We start from the raw sequence: 26,596 nt of genomic DNA, 5'->3' as shown, positions 1-26,596 counted from the left end.
GTGAAGAAGGCTGAAAAGAGATTTGATAAAAGTTTTCAAGATAATGAGTTAGCTGTCAAGGAAGAGTCATCGGACACAAAACTTCAATTGTTTTCTCTTTGCAGATGTTGCCAGACCTGCTGAGCTTTTTCAGCGACTTCTATTTTTGTTTGATTTACAGCATCCACGGCTCTTTAAGGATTTTGATGTCCGTCTTTAGGTTGAAGTTCCAACTCCTAAAGGAAAAATGAAAGGGTATACACTTAAAGTAATGTGTAAATAAATCAAGGGTGATGTGAGCAAAACTTCTGAGTGATGGAATGTGGCTTGGAAATGTGTTGGAGACAGGTTCAATTTGAGCCATTCAGGAGGGTACTGGATGATTTAGAAATGGTGTGCTTGGATCTGAAGAACAAGCTTGAGATTAACATGAGGTATTAGAACTGGTGTGGGCATGATGGGCCAAATGACCTCTTGATAATTCATGATTCTATGAATGAACTCTGACAATTATCACTCATTCTAAAACAAGGCAGTCTTCTTATATAGAGACAGCATGTATTGCATTACACATACAATGGCAATGACCATGCAGGCTGAAACTAGGAATGCACAAAAGATCACTATGGATCAGGAAGAGGGTTTGCTGTGTCTGTGGAAGGTGGTCAGGGAACGGGTGTTGCAGTGAGTAGCAGGATAGGTTTTGTAGTGGGAAGTATGAGTATTAGTGGGTCACTTGTTAAATGTTGATTTCACAGGCAAGGGCAATGACTTGAACCAAGTTACATTCAACGAGTTAAAAATCACACAACACCAGGTTATAGTCCAACAGGTTTAATTGGAAGCAACTAGCTTTCGGAGCGATGCTCCTTCATCAGGTGATTGTGGAGGGCTCGCTTGTAACACAGAATTTATAGCAAAAATTTGCAGTGTGATGTAACTGAAATTATACATTGAAGAATTGATTGTCTGTTAAGCCTTTCATCTGTTCGAATACAGTGATAGTTTCATTTCTTTCATGTGTAAATCACAAAACCCTTTTTTTAAAGTTGCATTCTCGGGTTAGCTGTTAACAATGGTGATAGCTAGATAGCTAGACAGTCCAACACCGGCATCTCCGAATCATGACATTCAACAGATACCTGGTTAGGAACAAAAGGCACCACAACTGCTGAGGTAATAGGTTCAATAGGTCAGACTCCAGAGTTGAGCAGGATATAAAAGCCTTCCGGCTGAAGGGCTTTTGCCTGAAACATTGATTTCTTCACGTGCGCCCCCCACCCCCCAAACTCCTCAGATGCGGCCTGACCTGTGCTTTTCCAGCACCACACTCTTGACCCCAGGATATAAAACAACCAGCCTGAGGGTACGGCTGATCTAGGGAGCAACTGAGCATGCACAAACATCAGTTGAAATTGTATTAAACAGAATAAAATAATTGTGCCAAATGAGGAGAATTGTTGAAGAGTTGTGCTTAAGGAAAATAGTAGAACATCTGACTAGCTGCTCAGACCCTGTGACACCTCAGGAATTTTTTTTAATAAAACAGCACTTTCAGATATTCAGTCCCATGGCATGCTTTACCATCAGTGGACCATATAATTCACATGAGGTCAATTTATTAATAGCAGGTTACCTTACTCTTTTGAGGATTAAATAGGAAATCTATTGTATTTGTTTTAATCTTTCTGTGCCTTTACCTATACCAGACAGATTTAGCCAGTTTGCTAGATAGCGAAGGTCAATGAGATGGGGATGGGGGGTGGGGGAAGAATGCAACAAAATAACCCAGTTTACACCACCATATCTGAGAAGACATTTTGTCAAACTGTCATCTGACATCTTTTCATCAGGTCAATTTGCAAACACATCAATCTAATGGGGAAAAGCATTTTTATACAGTGCAAGAGGAGAGTGCTGATCGATTGGCGAGTGGATTCTAGTAGAGGTGTTACCATGGATGATGTATGGCAAGAGGTAAAAACAATGACTGCAGATGTATGGCAAGAGCCCATTTGATCCAGTGTTTTTGCACCTGTCATTAAGCATCTACTAAAGCACCATTTTCAAGCACCTGGCTGATGGCCTTGTCTTGCAGTTCAAGTATCTATCTAAATAGTTCTGAAATGTTTTGAGGGTTTCTGCATCTATCATGCTTTTTGACAGTGAATTCTCTATGCATCACCCTCTATGAAATAAAAAAATCCTCAAACTCTCTGCTCCTGACTTTGAATCTGGGCCCACTGGATATTGACCCCTCTACTAAAGAGAGGTTTAGATTAGATTACTTACAGTGTGGAAACAGGCCCTTCGGCCCAACAAGTCCACATCGACGCGCAACCCACCCATTCCCCTACATTTACCCCTTTACCTAACACTACAGGCAATTTAGCATAGCCAATTCACCTGACCTGCACATCTTTGGACTGTGGGAGGAAATCGGAGCACCCGGAGGAAACCCACGCAGACACTGGGAGAATGTGCAAACTCCACACAGTCGCCTGAGTCGGGAATTGAACCCGGGTCTCTGGCGTTGTGAGGCAGCAGTGCTAACTGCTGTGCCACTACGCCGCCCAAAGTTTCTCACTACAGTTTTCCTCAAACTTTGTACACCTCAATCAGGTCCCCCTCATCCATCTCTGCTCAGAGGAAAATAATCCCAGCCTATCTAGTTTCTTTTTATAGCTGAATCACTCTAGCTAAGCAAAATATCCTGGTGAATCTCTCTACACGCTCTCCATTGGTGAGCAGAACTGCACAGTGCATTCCAGCTAGCCTATATACAGCTCTACCATAAACTCCTTGCTCTTGTAATCAATGCCTTGAATAATAAAAGCAAATATCCAAAATATTGTCTTAATCACTTTTTTTCAGCCTTCAAATATCTATGAATACATATACCTCTGATCTTCAGTACTTTCCAGGGTTCTACCATTCAACATGTACTCCATAGTTAGTCCTCCCAAAATGCATCACCTCACTTCTCAGATTAAATTTGCCACTTTTCTGTCTATAACCCATCTACATTGTCCTGAAGAGTAAAGCTCTCCTCCTTGTATTTACTACTGTCACTTTTCATGTCACTGAATTATCTAGACACAGCAGATAAAACAACAAACAAAGGGACCCACCACTGATTCCAGTGGTATGCTACCAAACACAATTCCCATCGTGAAGTTACCCTTCAACCAACTCTTTCAGTTTCCATCAGTTAATGTCTCAAAGGTTCATCGCATCTGTACAAGATTGTGCAAAGCAGACTGGTTAAATAGAAGTTTATGTAGATGGTATCAACTGTACTAGTCTCACCTACACATGCAGTCATCTTTTTGAAAAACTCAAAACAAAGCATGCTGATTATATCATTGATTAATCCTTGCCTCTCCAAGTAGAGATTGTCCCAGAAAATTTTCTAATAGCTTCTCTATCATTGATATTTGACTCTCAGGTTTGTAGTTTCATGGCTTATCCCTGCTATCTATCTTGAATAATGGTACCACATTAGCACTCCTCCAGTCATCCATTTTGATGTTGATTGGTCAAGATGTTCCCCTGAGGAAAGCTCCAGAGCTTGGCTGTTGCTTTATTGACAGTTGAAATATATTCAGTGTGTCACATAAAATAAAACCAAGAACTGCAGATGAAGATCTGAAACAAAAACTGAAATTGCTGGAGAAACTTGGCAAATCTGGCAGCATTCATGGAGAGAAAGCAGAGACAATATTTCAAGTCCAATTCAGAAGAAAGATCACAGAATCACGGATGCTGCCAGACATGCTGCATTTCTCCAGTAATTTGTTTTTGTTCTGTGTGCATGTGCTGTTTCCATCTACAAAGAACAAGGCCTTGTGAATGATCTATATTTTCTAGTACCCACAAGTGCACTATACTATAAGCTCAATTGACAATCTTAACTTGGTTGTTAACATAACTAACACAATCAAGATTATTTGGCAAATCCCATCAAATCACAGAATCACATCTAACATTGAGTACAGCCAGCATTTTGCTTGTTGTGAACAGCTGAAGAAATGTGTTTCGTGCAATTTAACAGTCTTTAGAATATATGGGCTATGTACAAAGCTTCACACCAACATTGGAAACAAAATAAACTGTTTCACGCTGCTTCTGTGCATTAGCAACTTGAGATGTTCATTACTAATAGGATAATGATGAGTCGAGGCAAAAAAGCATTCTAGTTGACAGACAATGAGTCATGTATGTGACATTCAGTAAGATTATAATAATTCTTCTACTGTAGCTCACTACAGATTGGTTTGCATTTCTCCCCCTCATTACCTTGGGGCAACATCGTGGTGCTGCCTGTATTTCACTTGATCCACTCAGTTTGAAACTTGCTCAACTCCACCTGGAAATCTCCCAACAGGATTGATGCTCTTCTCCAGGGGTCATTACTACGGAATCCACACACTCTGACACAATGACGAAAGACAAGAAGGACCCTATCAGCCAATGTGATTAAAATTAGTTGTTGCATATATTGTTTAAACTCTAAAACTGCACCTGGCTGTGATTCCAGAATGTCAGACTTGGCCAGAATGCTGAAGAATATGGAACAATCATGTTCATCTTATACCATCTGCCATTCCTATCAGGCAGAGTATCTCCTCAATATTAAGCTCTTGAACCTCCCTTGGCTACCTCCAGTTCACAACTCTCACTACCTTTTGGCAATCGCTCTCTGGTATTCTATCCTGTGTAGCAGATTTTCCTGGATTATGCTACTCCCCACATTCTCTATTTCCTCTCTTGTCCAGCTAGTTTCTCGAAATGGAGAAAGGTGACCAGTGGTGTTCCACAGGGGTCAGTATTGGGCCACTGTTGTTTGTGATATACATAAATGATCTGGAAGAGGGCACTGTTGGTATGATCAGCAAGTTTGCAGATGACACAAAGATTGGCAGAGTAGTAGAAAGCATAAGGGGCTGTCAGAGAATACAGGAGGATATAGATAGACTGGAGAGTTGGGCAGAAAAGTGGCAGATGGCTTTCAATCCAGACAAATGTGATGTGATGCATTTTGGCAAATCTAATTCTAGAGCGAATTATACAATGAATGGAAGAGTCTTGGAAAAAGTTGATAGGCAGAGAGATCTGGGAGTGCAGGTCCACTGTACCCTGAAGGTGGATGCACAGGTGGATAGAGTGGTCAAGAAGGCATATAGTATGCTTGCCTTCACTGGATGGGGTATTGAGTATAAGAACTGGCAAGTCATGTTAAAATTATACAAGACATTGGTTTGGCCACATTTAGAATATTGCGTACAGTTATGGTTGCCACATTACCAAAAGGATGTGGACGCTTTGGAACGGGTGCAGAGAAGGTTTACGAGGATGTTGCTTGGTATGGAAGGTGCTAGCTATGAAGGGAGGTTGAGTAGGTTAGGTTTATTTTCACTAGAAAAAAAGGAGATTGAGGGGGGACCTGATTGAGGTTTACAAAATCGTGAAGGGTATAGACAAGGTGGATAGAGACAAGCTTTTTCCCAGGGTGAAGGATTCAATAACCAGAGGTCATGCTTTCAAGGTGAGGGGTGGAAAGTGTAAGGGGGATACACGCGGCAAGTACTTCACACAGAGGGTGGTGGGCGTTTGGAACACGTTGCCAGCAGAGGTGGTAGAGGCAGGCATGGTAGATCCATTTAAGATGCGTCTGGACAGATGCATGAGTAGGTGGGGAGCAGAGGGATACAAATGCTTAGGAATTGACCGACAGGTTTAGATAGTACATTTTGGATCGGCTCAGGCTTGAAGGACCGTAGGGCCTGTTCCTGGGCTGTAAATTTTCTTTGTTCTTTGTTCTACTTGCTGATCTCCATCTCCCTCCAGACACTTTCAGGTATCTCATCTCACCATCTGAATACTCCTTGGCATCCCAAGTGAGCTAATTATTATTGCTAGAAAAATGGAATGGCCTGAAGGTGGATAAATAACCTAGATCAGATGGACTACACCCCAGAGTTCTAACGGAGGTAGCTGAAGAGATAGTGGAGGCATTAATGGTGATCTTTCAGGAATTGCTGGAATCAGGGAGGGTCCCCAAGGGACTGGAATATCACTAATGTGACACGCCTGTTTTAAAAGGAGTAATGCAAAAGATGGAAAATTAGACTGGTTAGCCTAACCTCATTGTGGGTAAAATCCTGGTGATAAAGTATTGGGAAATCAATGGTTTAAAAACCTCCCTTTTAAGTTTTCATCTTGCAATAATAATTTGTCTTCCAAGTTGAAAATGGAAGTCAGTGACCATGTGAATAAATTAAAGAATGTAAGACACTTGGCATAACCTTGTAGCTATATTTTCCTGGGCAAAACTTCCATCATGCCCAATAAATAAAACACTGATAAATGTTTACCTTTATCTGCTTTGATGCAAGAGAGTGGCAACAGATGTACAAACACTTAAATTGAAACAAACCAATGATGTATGTGAACAGGACTAAAATGTATTAATCATCTAATTTTAATTGAGAATTTAATTAGATGAAGAAACGTTACATTGGCATTGAATTATATGAAATTATTATACACAAGGGCTATAAAATATGCTGCCATTTTTTTGCTTAAAAAAAAACCCAGATCTCTCAGTCCATCCAGGGATTTCTTGATTGATACACTGGGCTATTGATCTCTTGCTGGCTTAATTGAAATAAAGTAAGTTTAAGATTGAAATTTTTGTGTCGTCTGAGACTTTCTTTTTGAGTCAACACTGGAATCTATTGTGAAAGATGAGACTTCAGAATACTTAGAAAAGTATGGTAAAATAGAGCAAAGTCAGCATGGTTTCATCAAGGGGAGGTCATGCCTGACAAATCTGCCAGAATTCTGAGGAAATTGATGAGCAGGTTAGACAGAGTCAATGGATGTTACCTACTCTGACTTCAAGAAGACCTTTTGACAAGGGGCCGCACAGGATGCTGCTGAATAAGATGGTGTCAGAGGCAGGGTGCTCATATTGGTAAAGCTTGGTTTGTCTGGCAGAAAGCAGGGATAAGAGTCCTTCTTAGGATGGCAGTCAGTGACAAGTGGTATTCCGTAAGGCTCAGTGATAGGATCACAACTTTTCATTTTATACACTAATGATCTGGATGAAGGAACTGAAGGCATTCTGGCTAAGATTCCAATACGGATACCTAGAGGGATAGGTAGTATTGAGGAGGCAGGGAAACTGCAGAAAGATTATGGACAGATTATGAGAGTGGGCATAGAACTGTCAGATGGTGTACAAGGTGGGAGGGAGGAAGAATAGAGGCATGGATTAATTTCTAAATGGGGAGAAAATTCTAAAGTGCAAAGAGACTTGGGAGTTCTAATCCAGGATTCGCTCAAAGTAAACTTGTAGGTTGTGTCAGTGGTTAGGAAGGCAAATGCATTGATGGCATTTATTTTGAGAGGACTCTAATCTAAAAGCAGGGATGTACTTATGAGACTTAAGTCTGGTCAGACAACATTTGGAGTGTTGTGTGCAGTCTTGGGCCCCATGTCTCAGGAAGGATGTACTAGCCCCGGATCATGTTCAGAGGAGATTCACAAGAATGGTCACAGGAATGAAAAGCTTAACCTATGAGGAACGTTTGTACGTGGAGTTTAGAAGAACAAGGGGGTCATCTAATTGAAACACAATACTGAAATGTCGAGACAGAGTGGATGTTGGGAAGATCTTTCCATTCCTAGGAGAGACTAGGACCCAAGGGCAAAGCCATGGATTAAAGGAAGACCTTTTAGAACATAGATAAAGAGAAGCTTCTTCAGCAAGAGTGGTGAATCTATGGAATTCATTGCCACAGAAGGCTGTGGAGGCCAGGTCATTCAATATATTTAAGACTAAGGTTCTTGAATATTGAGGGTTATGAGCTGAAAGCAGGAGAATGGGGTTCAAAAACGTATTGGCCATAATTGAATGGCAGAACAGACTTAATGGACTGAGTGGCCTAAATTCTGCTCCTATGTCTTGTGTAAGGAGGCTAATGCTTGGGAATAAGGAGTCAAAGTCCACCACAGCAACTAGCAAAACTTTAAATGAATGAATTAAAAATTAATTAAAAGCTAGTCTCTGTATTGGTAACTACAAAATTGTCATCAGTTGCCCTTTTAATTAAATCCTATTTGATTCAGTAATATTCTTTAGGGAAGGAAATCTGCAGTCTTTATCTAGTCAGGTCCATGTGTGACTTCAGACCCACAGCAATGTGGTTGACTTATAACTGTCTTACTAGGGCCATCGCAGAAAACAATCAGTTTGAGAGCAACTAGGGATACATGCTGTGGAGTAAAGCCCACATCTTTTGAAATAGTTCTTTTGAATTGCTGAATTCTTGTGTTGAAATAGGGTTATGGTTAATATATTCCTGCAAAACCAATATATTTCGCTACTCCAATTTATTGGTGTGATGCATCATGAACTAATATTTACCCCTTCCATTCTTTGCTTAGCAAGTCAGCAATTCTTACTGAGCCTATGTAGTTCCTTCGCTGGAGGAGTTTTTCTTGCTGCATGTCTATTGGATGTCCTACCAGATTACTTTTTTCACATCAATGAAGAGCTGGAAAAACTACAAATTCAGGTATTACTCTTTGTGGTCAATATGTTTGCATGGGTGAATGTATGGATATTTAACCTTTACAGATTTAGATACATAGTCATACAGCATAGAAACAGCATTTCAGCCCACTATAAAAATCAAAAGAACTGCAGATGCTGTAAACGCAGAAACAAAAACAGTTTGCTGGAAAAGCTCAGCAGGTCTGGCAGCATCTGTGAAGACAAATCAGTTAACATTTTGGATCCATTTACCCTTCCTCAGAACTGATGGTAGCTAGGAAAATGTTGGCTTATATGCAGAAGATAAGGGGTAAATGATAAATGGGGATAGAGCCCAAAAAGAACAGTTGAACAGATGAGTGAATAATGATCTGGCTTGGAGAATGACTAGCTGTTAATTGAGACTGTTAGTAGCTGACAATAGTTAGTGTGTAATAGACTGTGATAATAAGGCCTGGTGTGTAGGTTTGGGGCTAGGACATAGGAGATTTCAGTCCCTAAAATAATTGCCCTCACTACTGAGTCTGGAGGGCTGCAACATCCCCAAGTGGAAAATGTGGTGGTGTTCTTCCAGCAAAAGTCAGCACAAGCTGCAAACCTGAATCGGGTGTTGGCCAGGGAACAGGGTGGTGTGTTAAAGTGGCAGGCAACTGGAAGCTGAGAGTTTTTTGTTTTTTGCAGCAGAATATGGTGACCGCTTTGCAGAACACCTGAGTCTAAACTTTGTTTCTCCAAAGTAGAGGACAGTGTGAGCAGCAAATGCAATAGACTAGATTGTGCGAGGTGCTGCTTCACCTGGAAGGTATGATTGTACCCTTTCATATGCAGGAAGGAGGAAGTAAATGGGCAGGTGCTACTCCTTTAGCGATTATAGAGGAAGGTACTATGGGGGTGAGGGGCATTGGGAGTGAAGGAAGAAGGGACCAGAGTGTCCCAGAGGGAATGGTCACTTCCAGAGTGACCACTACTTCCCTCCAATGAGAAAAGGCCTAGCTCCCTCAACCTTTCTTCATAAGACATGCCTTCCAATCCAGGCAGTATCCTGGTAAATCGCCTCTGCACCCTCTCTAAAGCTTCTACATTCTTCCTATAATGAGGCGACCAGAAACTAAACACAATATTCCAAGTGTGGTTTAACCAGGGCTCTATAGAACTGCAGCATAACCTTGTGGCTCTTAAACGCAATCCCGCTGCTAATGAAAGCCAACACACTGTATGTCACGTTAACAATCCTATCAACTTAGGTGGCAACTTTTGAGGAATCTATGGACATGGACCCCAGATCCCTCTATCCCTTCCCACTACCAAGAATTCTGCCTTTTAATCCTGGATTCTGCATTTAGATTTGACCTTCCAAAGTGAATCACTTCACACTTTTCCAGGTTGAACTCCATCTGCCACTTATCAGCACAGTTCTGCATCCTGTCAATGTCCCATTGCAACCTACAACAGCCTTCCATACTATACATAACTCCTCTAGCCTTTGTGTCATTGGCAAACGTACTAACCCACCTTTCACTTCCTCATCCAAGTCATTTATAAAAATATAGCCTGTAGTAAGTACTCATCCAGATGCTACTTCAATGTTGCAAGAGTATCTACCTCCACCATCCCTCCAGGTAGCACATTCCATATATCTACCATCCTCTGGGAAAAAACATACTTTCTGAAATCTCCTCTAAACCTCTTGTGCCGCATCTTTTAAATGTGGGCCCTTTGGTCTTCCCCCATCTGCCATTCTTTCAATCTACTCCACTCTAAGACTCTCAATTTTGTATACCTCAATCAGATCAAACTCCCCATCCAACCCCTCAGCCGCCTATGCTCTTAGGAAAACAACCTATTCAGTCTCTCCTTTATAATTGAGACTTCTTTGCCCAGACAACATGCTGAATTTTGACTGCACCCTGTCCAGTGCAATCACATCCTTCTGATAGTGTGGTGACCAGAGTTGCACACCGTATTCCATCTGTGGCCTAATAAGCATTTTTTATAAATATTATTATTAAAGACCTTTTTAAAGTCTTTTACAAAACATTTATATACAAAAAACCCCACCAAAAAACACAAGTAGAGGCAGTACAACAAAGTCATAACGTGATACTATTATTAATGAGTGACCTACTATTCTACCAGAACAAACGTATCTACTTAAACTACGAACAAATTAAATAAATATTTAACCTAAACTAAATTCAAGTAACTTAAATTATATCTCAATACTTTATTCTATTTCACTCATCACACCACCACTGAGGCTCCCATCCCTGGGAGCGCCAGTTATAGTGCCCGTATTTTTTTTTGCCCCAGCCTCTTCCTCCCAGGCCCCATGGGCAACCATACTGATTCCCATGGCTATACCATGGCCCTAATTAATATTGTTAAGTCTGCATCAATATAATTTAAAAAGGGCCGCCACATCTTGTAAAACTGTTCTGCTTTGTGGTACACCATATTTGTGAGGTAATCTTGGGGAGATGCTCCATCCTACGCCACTCCATTAGACCTGGTGTTTTTTCTGACATCCAATTCACTACAATGTTCTTCCTCATGCACTGGGTAAGAATGTTACACAATCTTTTCCTGTGTTCTCCCAGAGAGGGCAAATTCAGTAACCCCAGAAAAGGAAATACCAGATCTATGTTAATTTCAATCCCTAGGATGTCCTTTAGCTCCCTTACCATAGCACTCCAGTATCTATGGATCTTTGGATCATACTGCATGACCAGTAGTAGTGTGTAAGAGTGCCTATATAATTTTATATCTGGGACACCCTGATGACACTCCTCTTTTGAACTTGGCTAGCCTCTCTGGTGCCATATGAGCCCTGTGTAAGATCTTCAACCGCATGTCCTGCATTCTGTTACATACTGAAATTTTCCTTACATTTCCCCATATCTTCCCATACCTCCAATGAAATATCCTCTCCTGGCTCTCAATTCCATGTCCTAAAAAGTCCATCCATGTTCCCCAGGGTATGACCTTTCTGTAAATGACACAAAGTACTGACTGAAAGAGCACCTGTACACTGGAGTACTTTTCTCCACATCTGACTTGTAACACTGAGCCAGGAGCAAGATCTTCCTTTGTATATAATCCCTATCTGAAAGTACTGGAAAAGGTCCCAATTAGGCAATCCATATTTCTGGCTTAACTGACGAAATGACATCAGACCTCCCCCTCAAACAAATCTCCTAGGCATGAGATTCCCCTATTTTCCCATAACTTAATGCTGGAGTCCATTGCCGCAGGTTTAAATCCTTGGGCTCCCACCAACTCGGTAAACGGCAAGGTCTTAGACCAATTATCCTCATCTTGCCTCATTATCCTCCAGGCCATATTTAAAATGATTGGATTCTTATACTACTCAGTTACAGATTTCATCTTATCCTCTAGTTAATTTATTATTTATGGATATCTCAACTGCGAGGCTTCACTGTCAAGCCAAATCGACTCCGAATTCCTCTGTACCCAGCCATCAACTTATGCTGACAAGATGTTTATTTGATATTTCTTCAAATCTGGAAGATCCACTCCTCCCTCATCCTGTGAAAGCTGCAATTTAATCAGAGGGTGCCTGTAGCACCAAATAAAGGACTCCAGCCAACCACTGAGCCACCGTAACACTTGTCTGGGTAGCAAAAATGGGAGCATTCTTATGGGGTTCAACAGCTGGGGTAGGACATTCATTTTAATCCGGGCTATTTGGCTAAACCATGATAACAGTAACCCCTCCCATTGCTGCCAATCCTGCTTTATAGTTAGCTTATACAGCTGGTGGAAGGAAGGGGTAATAAAAATTCCCAAATTTAAAAAAAACCTTTTGACGAACATCTAAACGGGAACTGCATTCCATCTTTCAGATTAGGCACCTCCACTAATTCCGCTCCCCAACCCCCAACAAACCCCCCCCACCCCTCCACCACCACCACCACCACCATTATGTCTGACTTTGTAAAGTTGATCCTGCAGCCTGAGAAACCACCAAATAAATTAATTGTTTGAATCAGTCGAGGAACAGAGACTTCTCCGGATTGGCCATGAATAAAAGGACCTCGTCAGCATATTATGCTCCCCCCATTCCTACCCTTGGTGCCACTATTTCAGGATCCCTCCTGATAGCCTCAGCTAATGCCTCAATTGGCAAGGTGAATAACAGCAGTGAGAGAGGACACCCCTGTCGACTACTTCTCCCAATGTTAAAGTTATCTAACTTAGCACTGTTTATAATGACTGCTGCCTTAAGGATCATTATACAATACTGCCACCCATCTGGCAAAGGATCCCCCGCCCCAGACCATACCGCACTAGGACCCCAAACAGATACAGCCGTTCTATCAGATCAAACGCCTTTTCTGGTCTTGGGCGACCACCAAACCAGAGATCAATCTTTGGCATATTTGCACTATGTTCAGTACCCTCCTGATATTGTTGAAGGAGTTACGGCCCTTAACAAAACCCGTCTGACCTTTTATAATATGGGGCAAGACCTTTTCCAACCTCCGAGCAAGCATCTTGGATAGAATTCTAAAATCTACATTCAACAGTGAGGTTGGTGTATTTGAAGTACGTTCTTTGGGGTCTTAAAATGAGGGAGATATTAGCCTCCTGAAGAGAAGGCAGCAGACAATCTTGTGTATGTGAATAGCTACACATTCCCAAAAGTGGCTCCACTAACACATTTATGAATTCCTTATAGAATCCATCTGACCTTGGTGCATTGCCACCCTGGAGATGCCTTATTGCTTCTTTCACTTACTGTACTGTTATAGGTGCATTCAATACAGAAGCCTGTTCTGTGTTTATACTGGGGAGGTCCAAAACCTCAAAACAGGATTGCATTCTCGCTGCACCGTGTTCGTCTCCCTCTGACCGATATAGCTCTGCGAAGTATTCCCTAAATTTAACATTGATCTTCAACTCACAGGTAATCATACCAGCCTTCTCTCTAACAGATGTAATAGATTGGGAAGCTTTTTTTCCTCCTAGCCAAATATGTCAGATATCTACCTGGCTTATCTCCAAATTCAAACAGTCTTTCTTTAGCAAAGGAGACTTTTTTTAAAGCCACTTGTGCGTGCCGCCTGGATGGCTGTGATCCACTGATCCAGAGAGGCCTATTATAATGTTTCCTCAGCTATCTGCAGCCAGGCCTCCAGCATCCGTTGTTGCTCCTCCCTCTGCCTCCTTCCAGTTGCAGAATACGAAATGATCAGGCCTCCCAAAGTATTGCCAGAATTGATATCTCAAAAGGCCCTGAACTCTCTTCTGATATACTCAACAAATTTGCTATCCCTGAACAGAAATGGGTCCATGGGCCAGTGCCATGCATCCATTCCACTACCCTTGATTTTAACATCTAAATACACTGGTGCATGATCCGAGACAGCTATATTCCCAATTTTGCACGCCAATGTTCTGCCCACACAGCTGGCATAAATAAGTCAATTTGCATATGGTATTTGTGTGGGTTGGAGTAGAATGTAAATTCTCTTCCAATAGAGTGGAGATGTCTCTGCACGTCCACTAGTCCCAACTCTTCACATGTCCACCAACTGCTTAGATTGTGCGGGCGTACCTGCCGGGCCCCTTGGCACCCTGTCAACTTTGGAATCTATTAGGCAATTAAAATCCCCTCCTACGATCATGTGGCACACCCCAAGATTCATTCATTTAGCCACTGCATCAATTAGAAATTTAAAAAGGTGCACAGGGGGACAATATACATTCAAGATGCTATACTCTTCTCCATGTATTAGGACTTTAAAAATGATAAACCGTCCATGTTCGTCTTTAATTAGATTAGATTCCCTACAGTGTGGAAACAGGCCCTTCGGCCCAACAAGTCCACACCGACCCTCCGAAGATTAACCCACCCAGTGCCATTTCCCTCTGGCTAATGCACCGAACACTATGGGCAATTTAGCATGGCTAATTCACCTGACCTGCACATTTTTGGACCTGTGGGAGGAAACTGGAGCACCCGGAGGAAACCCACGCAGACACGGGGAGAATATGCAAACTCCACACAGACAGTCGCCCGAGGCTGGAATCAAACCTGGGACCCTGGTTCTGTGAGGCAGCAGTGCTAACCACTGAGCCGCTGTGCCACCCATAATCTGCTCTGTTACCTGGAAAGGGAGGTTCCTTCTTACCAGTATAGCCACTCATCTACTCTTAGAGCTGAAGGAGGAGACATAACACGCCCTACTGCAGTTTCAGATGCTCCTTATCAGTTAGATATGTCTCTTGTAGTAGGGCGATGTCCACCTTTTCCTTCCCAAGGCTTAACAACACTTTCTTATTTTAATAGGGGATTGGCTCCCTTTTTATATTCCAGGTGCACCTGAACAAACCACTAACCATGGTCATCCAGGGCAGCCGGTGGTTTCCCAAATGGCAAAGCTTATCTGAGGTATGATGAGCTACAAAGACTATGAAGTCTAAAAACTACTACAACTAAAAAAACTACTCCCTACATTTAACTGAAGCAAACACCCAAATAACTCCCAATTCACTAGAGATCTTCCCCCTTGCCCATTGGGGGCACTCCTCCCAATCCTTACTACCATCTTAGAGTCATGGTGTCATAAAGATGTACAGCATGTAAACAGACCCTTCGGTCCAACCTGTCCATGCCGACCAGATATCCCAACCCAATCTAGTCCCACCTGCCAGCACCTGGCCCATATCTCTCCAAACCCTTCCTATTCATATACCCATCCAAATGCCTATTAAAATGTTGCAATTGTACCAGCCTCCACCAGACCTTAACTCCCTCTAGCTGAGGCCATGCCCTAGCCCCAGGCAATTCACAAATAAGGAAAACCTGTTAATTATGTTCTGAGAGTTAACAATGGATGCCCTCCTCCCTCCCCTTGTCTTAACACAGATATAGCCACCCCAACACAAAACCAAAAGGACAGCAGTAAAAGAAAGCCCTAGATAATACCCAACTGACCAATATATAAAATAATTCCAGTTTTATAACAAGGCTGTAAGTATAAAGCCAATAACCACAAAAGAAAGGGAGAGAGAGAGAAGTGAAGAAAAGGGCAATTTAAAAATTCCGTAGCTCCTCCAACGATGCACCCTCCTCTCCCACCCCGACTCAAGTCCTTCAATTCAAAAAATTCACAAAGTCCTTCACCTTTTCTGCGAAATCAAAGTTATATACTGGTTCACAACATGGCCGGGTATTTCAAGGAATATTAAATGTTCAGGTCCCTTAATTCATTCCTGACTTCATCAAATGCCCTTCTCTTCATTAGGACTCCTGAGAAATCCTGACAAAAATATTATATTTGAGCCTTTGTACTTTAAATCCTGTGAATTTCTTCCTAGTCTTCTTGCTCTAACCAGCATTTTAAGTGTAACAAGACTTACTTTCTTCTGTATTCTACACACTGGCTAATGAAGCATCCTGTATTTCACCCTTCATCACTCTGTGTCTACCTGTGCTAACACCTTCAGGGACCTATGGATTTGTGCACCAAGGTCTGTTTTGTTCCTCAGTACTCACTAGGGACCTACATTTATTGCGTATATCTTTCTCTTAGTATACTTCCCAAAATGTATCACCTTACACTTATCTGGATTAAATTCCATTTTCCATTGCTCCACCTAATTTACTAGCTCATCAATATCAACCTGTAGCCTTGTCAAATTAGGGCTGATCAACTCAGTACTTTTTCTATTACTTCAGTTGCTTTATTTTTTCAAATTTTTCTTTTGGGGGAGGGGGGGAGGTGGTGAGGAAGAATAGTTCAGCCTGACAGTCATGCTAATTAATTCAAAAACTAAACAGGAATAACTTGCACGCAACAAGTGAATGAGAAACCCATTTTAAGGGGTTTGAGTGAATTGAGTTTAACCAAGCAATACTGAGTCAAGTGTTCTTTTCCTGTAGCTATAATAAACTCGTGTTCAAATATAATGTGTTATCAAACAAATGGTGGGGGGTAGCTTTGCCTTGAAGAAAAATGTTTGGCCATGTTCAATTAACATCTTAAGGAGTTTGTGAAAGGGAGATAATGTTTGACAAATCCATTTTTGAGGATGTAAGGAAGGTGGTAAAGTAGACGTGGTATACTTGGATTTTCAAAAGACATTTGAAAAATACATGCAACATATTGTTGGACAGAATTAGAATTTGTACTGGCAACAATATTTAGGTTAAGAAACAGTAAACAATCAGGAATAAAATCCCTTTTTCTCTACAGGCAATTTACAACTCAAGTGATGGGGTTAGGTGCTGCTGGAAATATCACTACTTCGGTCTTAGCTATTTGCAAACCTATCAGTAACTTAGATTATTTAGACAAGTGTGAGTAGTCAAAGGTCCCAATTAGCTTTGTAAAGCTGGGAAAAGTAATTTGAGAAGAATGCAAAAAAAGTGTCCAAGGGATATGGATTTAACTAATTGGGAACAAGACAATAGAATTTGTGTTTAAAAACGAGGGCATTCATTCTGCAGTAAGTGTTAAATTTGAATAAGGGAAATTATGAAGGCATGAATTATAAATCGTCTGAGGCAGATTTGGAAAATACGTTAAAAAGGCATGATGATATAGGCAATGATATAGTCTTCAAAGCTATCTTGCATCACTTGTGGCAACTTTTGCGCTTCAAGGTGCAAAAATTCAGAAGCCAGTCAACTGGGGTAAGAAAGGCAGTTCAGCATTGCATAAGATTAAAAGGCCAAAAACGTTGCAAGAAATAGCAGTAGAACATTACAGCCCCTTCAGCCTTTGATGGTTCCACAGCTCGGTGAACAATCTGAAGCCTATCCATCCTACACGATTCCATTTGCATCCAAAAGTTTATCCAATGATTATTTAAATGCCCTTTAAAGTTGGCGAGTCTACTACTGTTGCAGGCAAGGCATTCCTTGCCCCTACGACTGAGTTAAACTAGCTCTGACATCTGTCCTCTATCACCTCTTAATTCAAAGCTAAGTCCACTTGTGCTAGCCATCACCATCTGAGGAAAAAGGCTCTCACTGACCACCCTATTTAACCCTTTGATTATCTTACGTCTCAGTTAAGGCACCTTTCAACCTTCTTCTAACAAAACAGCTTCCAGTTCCTCAGCCTTTCCTCATTGGACCTTCCCTCCATACCAGGCAACATCCTAGTAAATCTCCTCTGCACCCTTTCCAAGGGTTCCACATCCTTCCTATAATGTGGTGAACCAGAACTGTATGCAATACTCCAAGTGTGGCTGCACCAGAATTTTGTACAGCTGCAGCATGGCCTCGTGGTTCCGAAACTCAATCCCCCTACCAATAAAAGCTAACACACTGTATTCCTTAACAATCCTATCAATCTGGGTGGCAATTGGGAGGTTTATAGAATACAACGGAGGACCAAGAAACTGATAAGGAAAATAGAAAATTAATGCAATCTAGTGAATACCACAAATGGACTTAAAAGGCTTCTTTAGATATATAAAAAGAAAACATTTAGCTGAAACAAATGTGGGTCAAAAAGGCAGAGTTAGGAGAATAATAGAGAATAGAGAAATAAGATTAATTTGTGTTGATTTCAAGAAATGTCCCAGGAGTAGAGGCCCAAGTGACTAGGGAGAATGAATTTAAGGAAATTGGCATTACTAAGAAGAATTGTATGATATGACTTAATTGTTGAAAGTTGACAAATCCCGAGGACCTGGTGGTCTTCATTCCAGAATTTAGAGGTGGCTGGAGAGGCAGTTTGATGCCTTAGTAGTGATTATTATCCCAAACCGGATAGGAATCATTCCAGAATCTCTGGATTGGAACGTAGCAGATCTCAATTTCGAAAGGGAGAGGTGAAAGCTAGGATCTGCAGACCTGTGATCCTTACATTACTGAGAATCTAACATTTTCCCTAAATAAAGATGGGATAAATAATGTTGATAATCTTTTAATTCATAGCAGAGATTTGCAATCAGGGAATTGCATTTGATGAACTTGTCAATTTTGTTTGTAACATCAATGATCAAAGGCTAGCTGAAGGTAGTATAGTAGATCTTTGGAAGGCTTTTGGTAAAGTCCCCCACTGGAGGCTAGTTAGACCAAAGCCCATAGGATGGGAGGTAATGTCAGCTAACAGACAAAAAAAATCAGTAGGAATAAGTGGATTTTTCATGTTGGCAGACTGACTAGTGGAATGCTACAAGGATCAGTACTTCTGCGCCAGCTGTTTGCAATGCTTACCTGTGGTTTGGAGGTGGCGACCAAATGTATTACTTCTAAATTTTGTGAATCGTACAAAGGTAATTGGGAAATGTAAAGCAACTTCAGGAGGATTTGGACAGCCTTAGTGAATAGTCAAGAATATGGCAAGTGAAGAATTATGTGGAAACATAATTATGGAGTATTTCTTTAAATGGTAAGAGGTTGGGAAGTATAGTTGTACAAAAGGACCAGAGTATCCTTGTCAATGTCACCAAAGGGTAATATTCAGGTGCAGCAAACTATTAGGAAGGCTAACAGAACATAGTCTTGATTATAAAAGAATTTAAGTACAGAAGAAACATTACAGGAGAAACACTACTTCCTTACATTATAAATGAGCTTGGTTAGACTGCAACTGGAGTAGTATGTGCACTGTTAGTATCCTTGTCCAAGAAAAGATGAGCACCAAGAGAAGGATTGTAACAAAGGTTTGCCAGACTTATTGCTGGGATATTGGGACTGACTTGTAATGAGATTGAGTAAACTAGGCTTGTATTCTCTGGACAGTGAGGTCTGCAGATGCTGCAGATCAGAGTTGTGTGTTGCTGGAAAAGTATAGCAGATCCAGCAGCATCAGAGGAGCAGGAGAATCGACATTTTTGGCTGGAGCCCTTCACCAGGAATGAGAAGGGCTCTAGCCTGAAACGTCGATTTTCCTGCTCCTCGGATGCTCCCTGACCTGCTGTGCTTTTCCAGCAACACATTCTTAACCCTTACATTCTCTGGAGGTGATCTCACAAAATACTTGGGGATGGACAAGTTGATTATTGACTAGATGGTTGGGAGAGTCTAAAATTGGGAGGCACAGATTTTAAGGTGGATGCATTTAGGTCCTAGATGAAGATAAATTATTTTACTGAAAGTTGTGAACCTTTAAAATTCTTTATCACAGAGGGCTGTGGAGGCTCAGTCTCGGAGAATGGTTAAGGTATAAATTCATAGATTTCTGATGACAATTGGCAGATAGGATTATAGGAATTGGGTAAGCAAAAGACCAAAGTGTTTGGTCAGCCATGATTGTATTGAATAGCACAGCAGACTGAATGGCCTATTTCTGTTCCTGGTTGGTGTAACAAGTGGAGGACTGTGAAGCTGTTGAATTTGCTGGGAAGATATTTTATAAATCTTTAAAAATCAGTAAATATTGTTATTTAGAGGGATTTTGGTGTACTCAGTGTTGAGACCCTTTTTTTGGCTAGGAGCTGAATTAAGACAAGCTTTGAGATGAGTAGAGTCCTGGAGTCATAGAGATGTACAGCATGGAAACTGAACCTTTGGTCTAACCCGTCCATGCTGACCAGATATCCCAACCCAATCTAGTCCCACCTGCCAGCACCCGGCCCATATCCCTCCAAGCCCTTCCTATTCATATACCCATCCAAATGCCTCTTAAGTGTTGCAATTGTACCAGCCTCCACCACATCTTCTGGCAACTCATTCCATACACGTATTACCCTCTGCTTGAAAAGGTTGCCCCTTAGGTCTCTTATATATCTTTCCCCTCTCACCCTAAACCTATGCCCTCTAGTTCTGGACGCATGGACCCCAAGGAAAAGACTTTGTCTATTTATCCTATCCATGCCCCTCATAATTTTGTAAACCTGTATAAGGTCACCCCTCAGCCTCCGACGCTCCAGGGAAAACAACCCCAGCCTGTTCAGCCTCTCCCCATAGCTCAAATCCTCCAACCCTGGCAACATCCTTGTAAATCTTTTCTGAACCCTTTCAAGTTTCACAACATCTTTCCGATAGGAAGGGGACCAGAATTGCACGCAATATTCCAACAGCGGCCTAACCAATGTCCTGTGCAGCTGCAACATGACCTCCCAACTCCTGTACTCAATACTCTGACCAATAAAAGAAAGCATACCAAATACCTTCTTCACTATCCTATCTACTTGTGACTCCACTTTCAAGGAGTTATGAACCTGCATTCCAAGGTCTCTTTGTTCAGCAACACTCCCTAGGACCTTTCCATTAAGTGTATAAGTCCTGCTAAGATTTGCTTTCCCAAAATGCAGCACCTCGCATTTATCTGAATTAAACTCCATCTGCCACTTCTCAGCCAATTGGCCCATCTGGTCCAGATCCTGTTGTAATCTGAGGTAACCCTCTTCGCTGTCCACTACACCTCCAATTTTGGTGTCATCTGCAAACTTACTAACTATACCTCTTATGCTCGCATCCAAATCATTTATGTAAATGACAAAAAGTAGAGGGCCCAGCACTGATCCTTGTGGCACTCCACTTGTCACAGGCCTCCAGTCTGAAAAACAATCCTCCACCAACACCCTCTGTCTTCCACCTTTTGAGCCAGTTCTGTATCCAAATGGCTAGTTCTCCCTGTGTTCCATGAGATCTAACCCTGCTAATCAGTCTCCCACGGGGAACCTTATCGAACGCCTTACTGAAGTCCATATAGATTACATCTACTACTCTGCCCTCATCAATCTTCCTTGTTATTTCTTCAAAAAACTCAATCAAGTTTGTGAGACATGATATTGCTTGTCTTTTTATAATTTTTTTAAAAGCTTTTTTCTTTATATTGCCAGGCCTGAAGTTAATTGTAGATTGAATAGTGTTCAGATAATTCTATAGACATTTCTACTTTGGAAAAGCATTATGCTCCAACAGACAGCAAACATTTGAATATTCACAGGTGCCTTACAGGGAAAACCAGTGTGAACAGTCTAACAAAGACTTTTTGGGGGGCAAGAAAAGGCTGAGACCAAATTAGAACTGGTTTTGAACTTTTTTAATCAGAAGTATTATGGCTGCCAAAGCTACAGAAAGATCTGATGGCTCTGTTATCCTTTCATTATAAATTTAAAAGTTGGAAATAGAATTTTAGTTATAAGAATTAAATAAATATTCCTCCAAGCCCATTGGGAATTATTTACGTTGACCAGTGCCTTCAGAAACCAAGCAAGATATAATCGCACCGACAGCACATGGAAGCTGCTTATATTTCCCTTTATTTTTCTTTAATTTATCCTTCAACTGTGTGTATGCTTTTGTCTCTCCATATGACTGAGGGCTAGAATCAAGATTGGGTTTAAATCATAGACATTAGATTACCTTTCGTTTTAACTGTTCTCAAATTAATTTTATTTTGTTTAAGCTATAAACTTGGTGTCTGGTATCAATTCAAGAAGTCTAATTAAGAATCGAGCAATTTTAAGGGTCATTGTTTTAATTTCACGGTAGCACATACAGGAATATGGTAGCTGATTTGATTTAACTGTTTCCCTGTTACAACAGTATGTAATGAGGTATGTGACTGTTCATTGCAAGAATATTTAGAGAAGTTGGATTGGAGATGTCTTGTCTTTTTGCAATTGTGTAGTACTCTGGTGAAACCAGATTTAGAATCAGATGTATAGCACGGATACAGACACTTCAGTCCAACTCGTCCATGTTGATAAGATATTCTACATTATTCTAGTCCCACTCACCAGCATCTGGCCAATATTCCTCTAAACCCTTATTTATATACCCATTCAGATGCCTTTTAAATGTAGTAATTGTACCAACCTTTTACTAGTACTGGCAACTCATTGTATACAAACAATACCCTCTGTCCTTTTTTTAAATTTCTTTCCCCTCTCACCATAAGCCAATGCCCTCTAGTTTGGACACCCTATCCTAGGGAAAAGACCTTGACTTTTCACCCAATCTATTCCCCTTGTGAATTTGTCAACTTTAAGTCTCCAATGCTCTGGGAAAAATAGCCCCAGCCTATTCAGCCTCTTCCTGAAAGCTCAACCCCTCCAACCCTGGCAACATCCTTGTAAATCTTTTCTGAACCCTTTCAATTTTGACAACATCCTCCAAGAGAAGGGAAACCAAAAATGACTGCAGTATTCCAAAAGTGGCCTTACCAATGTCCTGTCCAGCAACATGATCTCCCAACTCCAATACTCAATGCTCAATAAAGGTTAATATACCAAACGCCTTTTTCACTACCCTGTCTACTTGCGATTCCACTTTCAAGAAATGACGAACCAAGGTCAAGCAACACTCTCCAGGACCTTACCATTGAGGTGTATAAGTCCTGCCCTGATTTCCCTATCAAAATGCAGCACCTCAATTTAGATAAATTAAATTCCAACTGTCACTCCTAAACCTGTTGGCCTATCTGATCAAGGTCCCATTGCACTCTGAGAACCTCCTTCACTGTCCACTACACCATCACGTTTGGTGTCATCAGCAAACTTTCTAACAATACCAAATATATACCTATCCAAATCATTTACAACTAACAACAGTGTGGGCACACTGCTGGTAACAGGCCTCCAATCCAAAAACCAACCTTTCGCACCATCCTCTGTCTCCTATTTTTTTGAGCTAGTTCTGTATCCAAATGACTAGTTCTCCCTGAATCCATGTGATCAAACCTTGTTAACCGTGCGGAACCTCGTCATACGCCTTACTGAAATCCATGCAGATTACATCCACTGCTCTGCCTTTATCAATCTTCTTCACTTCAAAAAAAAAGTCCAAGTTACTGAGACACTATTTCCCATCATAAAGCCCTTGCCTTTCCAAATATATGTAACCCTGTCCCTTCGAATTGTCTCCATCTTGTACACCAGGCTCACCGATTTATAGTTCCATGGATTTTCCTTACCACCTTTAAGTAGTGACACCACGTTAGCCAGCCTCCAGTCTTGTGATACTTCCATCCATATCTATCAATGATATAAACATCTCAACAAGGGGGCCCAGCAATCCCTTCCTTAGCTTCCCACAAAGTTCTAGGGTGAACTTGATCAAGTTCTGGTGATTTTTATCCACCTTTATGTATTTTAAGATGTTTAGCATCCTCTTCTAAGGTGATCAAACAGATGGATGAGGGTAAAGCAGTTGATGTGGTGTTTATACATTTCAGTAAAGCATTTGAGGTTCCCCACAGTCGGCTATTGCAGAAAATAGAAGCATGGGATTGAGGATGATTTAGTGGTTTGGATCAGAAATTGACTAGCTGAAAGACTAGGGATTGATGGGAAATGTTCATCCTGGAGTTCAGTTACTCGTGGTGTACTGCAAGGATCTGTTTTGGGGCCACTGCTGTTTGTCATTTTTTTATAAATGACCTGGATGAGGTGTAGAAGGATGGGTTAGTAAATTTGTGGATGACACGAAAGTCGGAAGATGTTGCAGGTTACAGAGGGACATAGGTAAGCTGCAGAGCTTGGCTGACAGGTGGCAAATGGAGTTTAATGTGGAAGAGTGTGAGGTGACTCACTTTGGAAGGAGTAACAGGAATACAGAGTACTGGGCTAATGGTAAGATTGTTGGTAGTGTGGATGAGCAGAGAGATCTGTGTTCAGGTGCACAGATCCCTGAAAGTTGCCCCTCAAGGTGATGGGGTTGTTAAGAAGGCATACAGTGTGTTAGCTTTTATTGGTAGTGGGACTGAGTTTCGGAGCCATAACACCATGTTGCAGCTGTACAAAACTCTGGTGCGGCCACACTTGGAGTATTGTGTACAGTTCTCTCACAGCATTGTAGGAAGGATGTGGAAGTAATGGAAAGGGTAAATTTCCTCTGCACCAGGATGTTGCCTGGTATGGAGGGATGGTGTTATGAGGAAAGGCTGAGGGACTTGAGGCTAAGAGATGACTTAATAGAGGCATACAAGATAATCAAAGGATTAGATAGACTGGACAGTGAGAGCCTTTTTCCTCAGATGGTAATGGCTAGCACAAAAGGCTTTAAATTGTCAGAGGTAATTTCTTTACTCAGTAGGAAGGATGTTGAATGCCTTGCCTGCAGCAGTAGTGGACTTGCCAACATTTAAGGGCATTACATGGTCATTGGATAAAAATATGGGTGATAATGGAATAGTGTAGGTTGGATTGGCTTTAGATTGGTTTCACAGGTCAGCAGAATATTGAGGGCAGAAGGGCCTGTACTGTGTTCTAATATTCTATGTTCTATGGACACTTTTTTCCCTCAAGATATTGCTATTTATTTCCCCAAGTTCCCTATCTTCCATATTCTTCTCCATAGGAAACATTGCAAAATACTCTTTTAGTGTATATCCATCTCCTGTGATTCTATACATAGGTGGCCTTGTTGATCTTTAAGGGGCCCTTGTTACACTCTTTTTTTTTTGCTTAATATCTTTATGAAATCCCATTGGATTCTCCTTAACCCTATTCGCCAAAGATATTTCACGTCCCCAATTCTGCCCTCCTAATTTTCCTCTTAAGTATACTCCTCCTACCTTTGTATTCTTCTAAGGATTCACTTGATCTCTCCTGTCTATACCTGACATATGCTTCCTCCTTTTTCTTGACCAGAACCTCCAATTTCTCTAGTCATGTACCCTTCACCTACCAGCCTTGACCTTCACCCAGACAGCACATAGTGTCTCTGGATTCTCATTATTTCATTTTTGAAAGCTTCCCATTTTCTGGCCATCCCTTTTACCTGCGAATATCTGCCTCCAATCAATTTTTCAAAGTTCTTGCATAAAACTGTCAAAATAGGCTTTCCTCTAATTTAGAACTTTAACTTTAACTTTTAGATCAGTTCTATCCTTTTCCAATTTTGAAATTAATAGAATTATAGTCACTGGCTATAGTCACTGCTCCCACTGACACCTCAATAAGGCCTGCCCTATTTCCCAAGTGTACTGAATAAGCAAAATTTTCTTGTACACACTTAAATTCCTGTATTTCCAAGCCCTTAACACTACAGCAGTCTGAGTCCATGTTTGGAAAGTTAAAATGCCCTATCATTCTTACAGAACTCTTTAATTGCTTCTCAATTTCCTGCTGACTTTTCGGGGTCGAATAAGGTGATTATTCCTTTCTGATTTGAATTCCACCCAAATAACTTCCCTGGAAGTATTCCCAGGAATATCTGAAGTATAACTGTAATGTTATCCCTAATCAAAGACACCAGACCTCCTCTGCCCCTCTTGCTATCCTTCCCATAGTATCACTATTGTGAAATATTTAGCTGCCAGTCCTGTCTATCCCTGAGCCAGGTCTTTCTGATAATTATGATATCCCAGTCCCATGTTCCCAGTCATGCCCTGAGTTCATCTGCCTTACCTGTCAGGCCTCTTTCATTGAAATAATTACCTCATTCATGAAACCAAATAATCAGACCATTTAGAACAGTGGACAGTTTAGAAGTGCAAGTTATCCAAACTTGCTTTTGGATGGTGCAAAATAGTGGAGTGGCAATGATGGATTCTTGCAAGGACATCAGAAATAACTACTGAATTAGGAAGAGACTCCAGTAGATTCTCTGGCTGCAGTTAAACAGATGGAAAATACAAACAGATGAGTGTGAAATAGCTAGACGACAGTAGAAAGGAATCAAGAGGAATATCAAACGCTGCAGATGAGTTAAGAAAAACAAAAGGGAGAGTTTACTTTGTGTTTGATTATATCTGTGGTGTCACTTGCTGACATAAGTAGGCATTTGGATCTGAACATTTTTGAATTATGTTATTTGAATTAACCATCCTTAAACTGAGGAGTAGGCGGCACCTTGCCTACTAGTGCTTTTCAGTTCAGCGTTCTGTGTGGTGAATAACTGAATTTTATTTGATTAGATTAGATTAGATTACTTACAGTGTGGAAACAGGCCCTTCGGCCCAACAAGTCCACACCGACCCGCCGAAGCGCACCCAACCAGACCCATTCCCCAACATTTACCCCTGCACCTAGCACTACGAGAAATTTAGCATGGCTAATTCACATGACCTGCACATATTTGGACCAGGGGAGGAAACTGGAGCACCTGGAGGAAACCCAAGCAGACATGGGGAGAGTGTGCAAACTCCACACAGACAGTTGCCTGAGGTGGGAATT

General features: G+C 41.3%; 1 protein-coding gene across 1 annotated transcript in view; it reads left to right on the top strand.

Moving 5' to 3' along the window:
• Nucleotides 1-26,596, top strand: part of LOC122541113 (zinc transporter ZIP1-like) — a 51,470-nt gene that overhangs the window by 7,769 nt on the left and 17,105 nt on the right. Inside the window, exon 3 of the mRNA XM_087981225.1 lies at nt 8,434-8,564. Within this exon, the coding sequence (XP_087837351.1) occupies nt 8,434-8,564 (131 nt within the window). The remainder of the gene's footprint in view (nt 1-8,433; nt 8,565-26,596) is intronic.

This window comes from Chiloscyllium plagiosum, unplaced genomic scaffold (genome assembly GCF_037043375.1).
Source record: "Chiloscyllium plagiosum isolate Xiang-an unplaced genomic scaffold, Cpla_swu_hap1 HiC_scaffold_39, whole genome shotgun sequence".
In the NCBI taxonomy this organism is placed as follows: domain Eukaryota; kingdom Metazoa; phylum Chordata; class Chondrichthyes; order Orectolobiformes; family Hemiscylliidae; genus Chiloscyllium; species Chiloscyllium plagiosum.
Note: the sequence above shows the minus strand (reverse complement) of the source record. Positions and strands in the feature narration are given on the sequence as shown.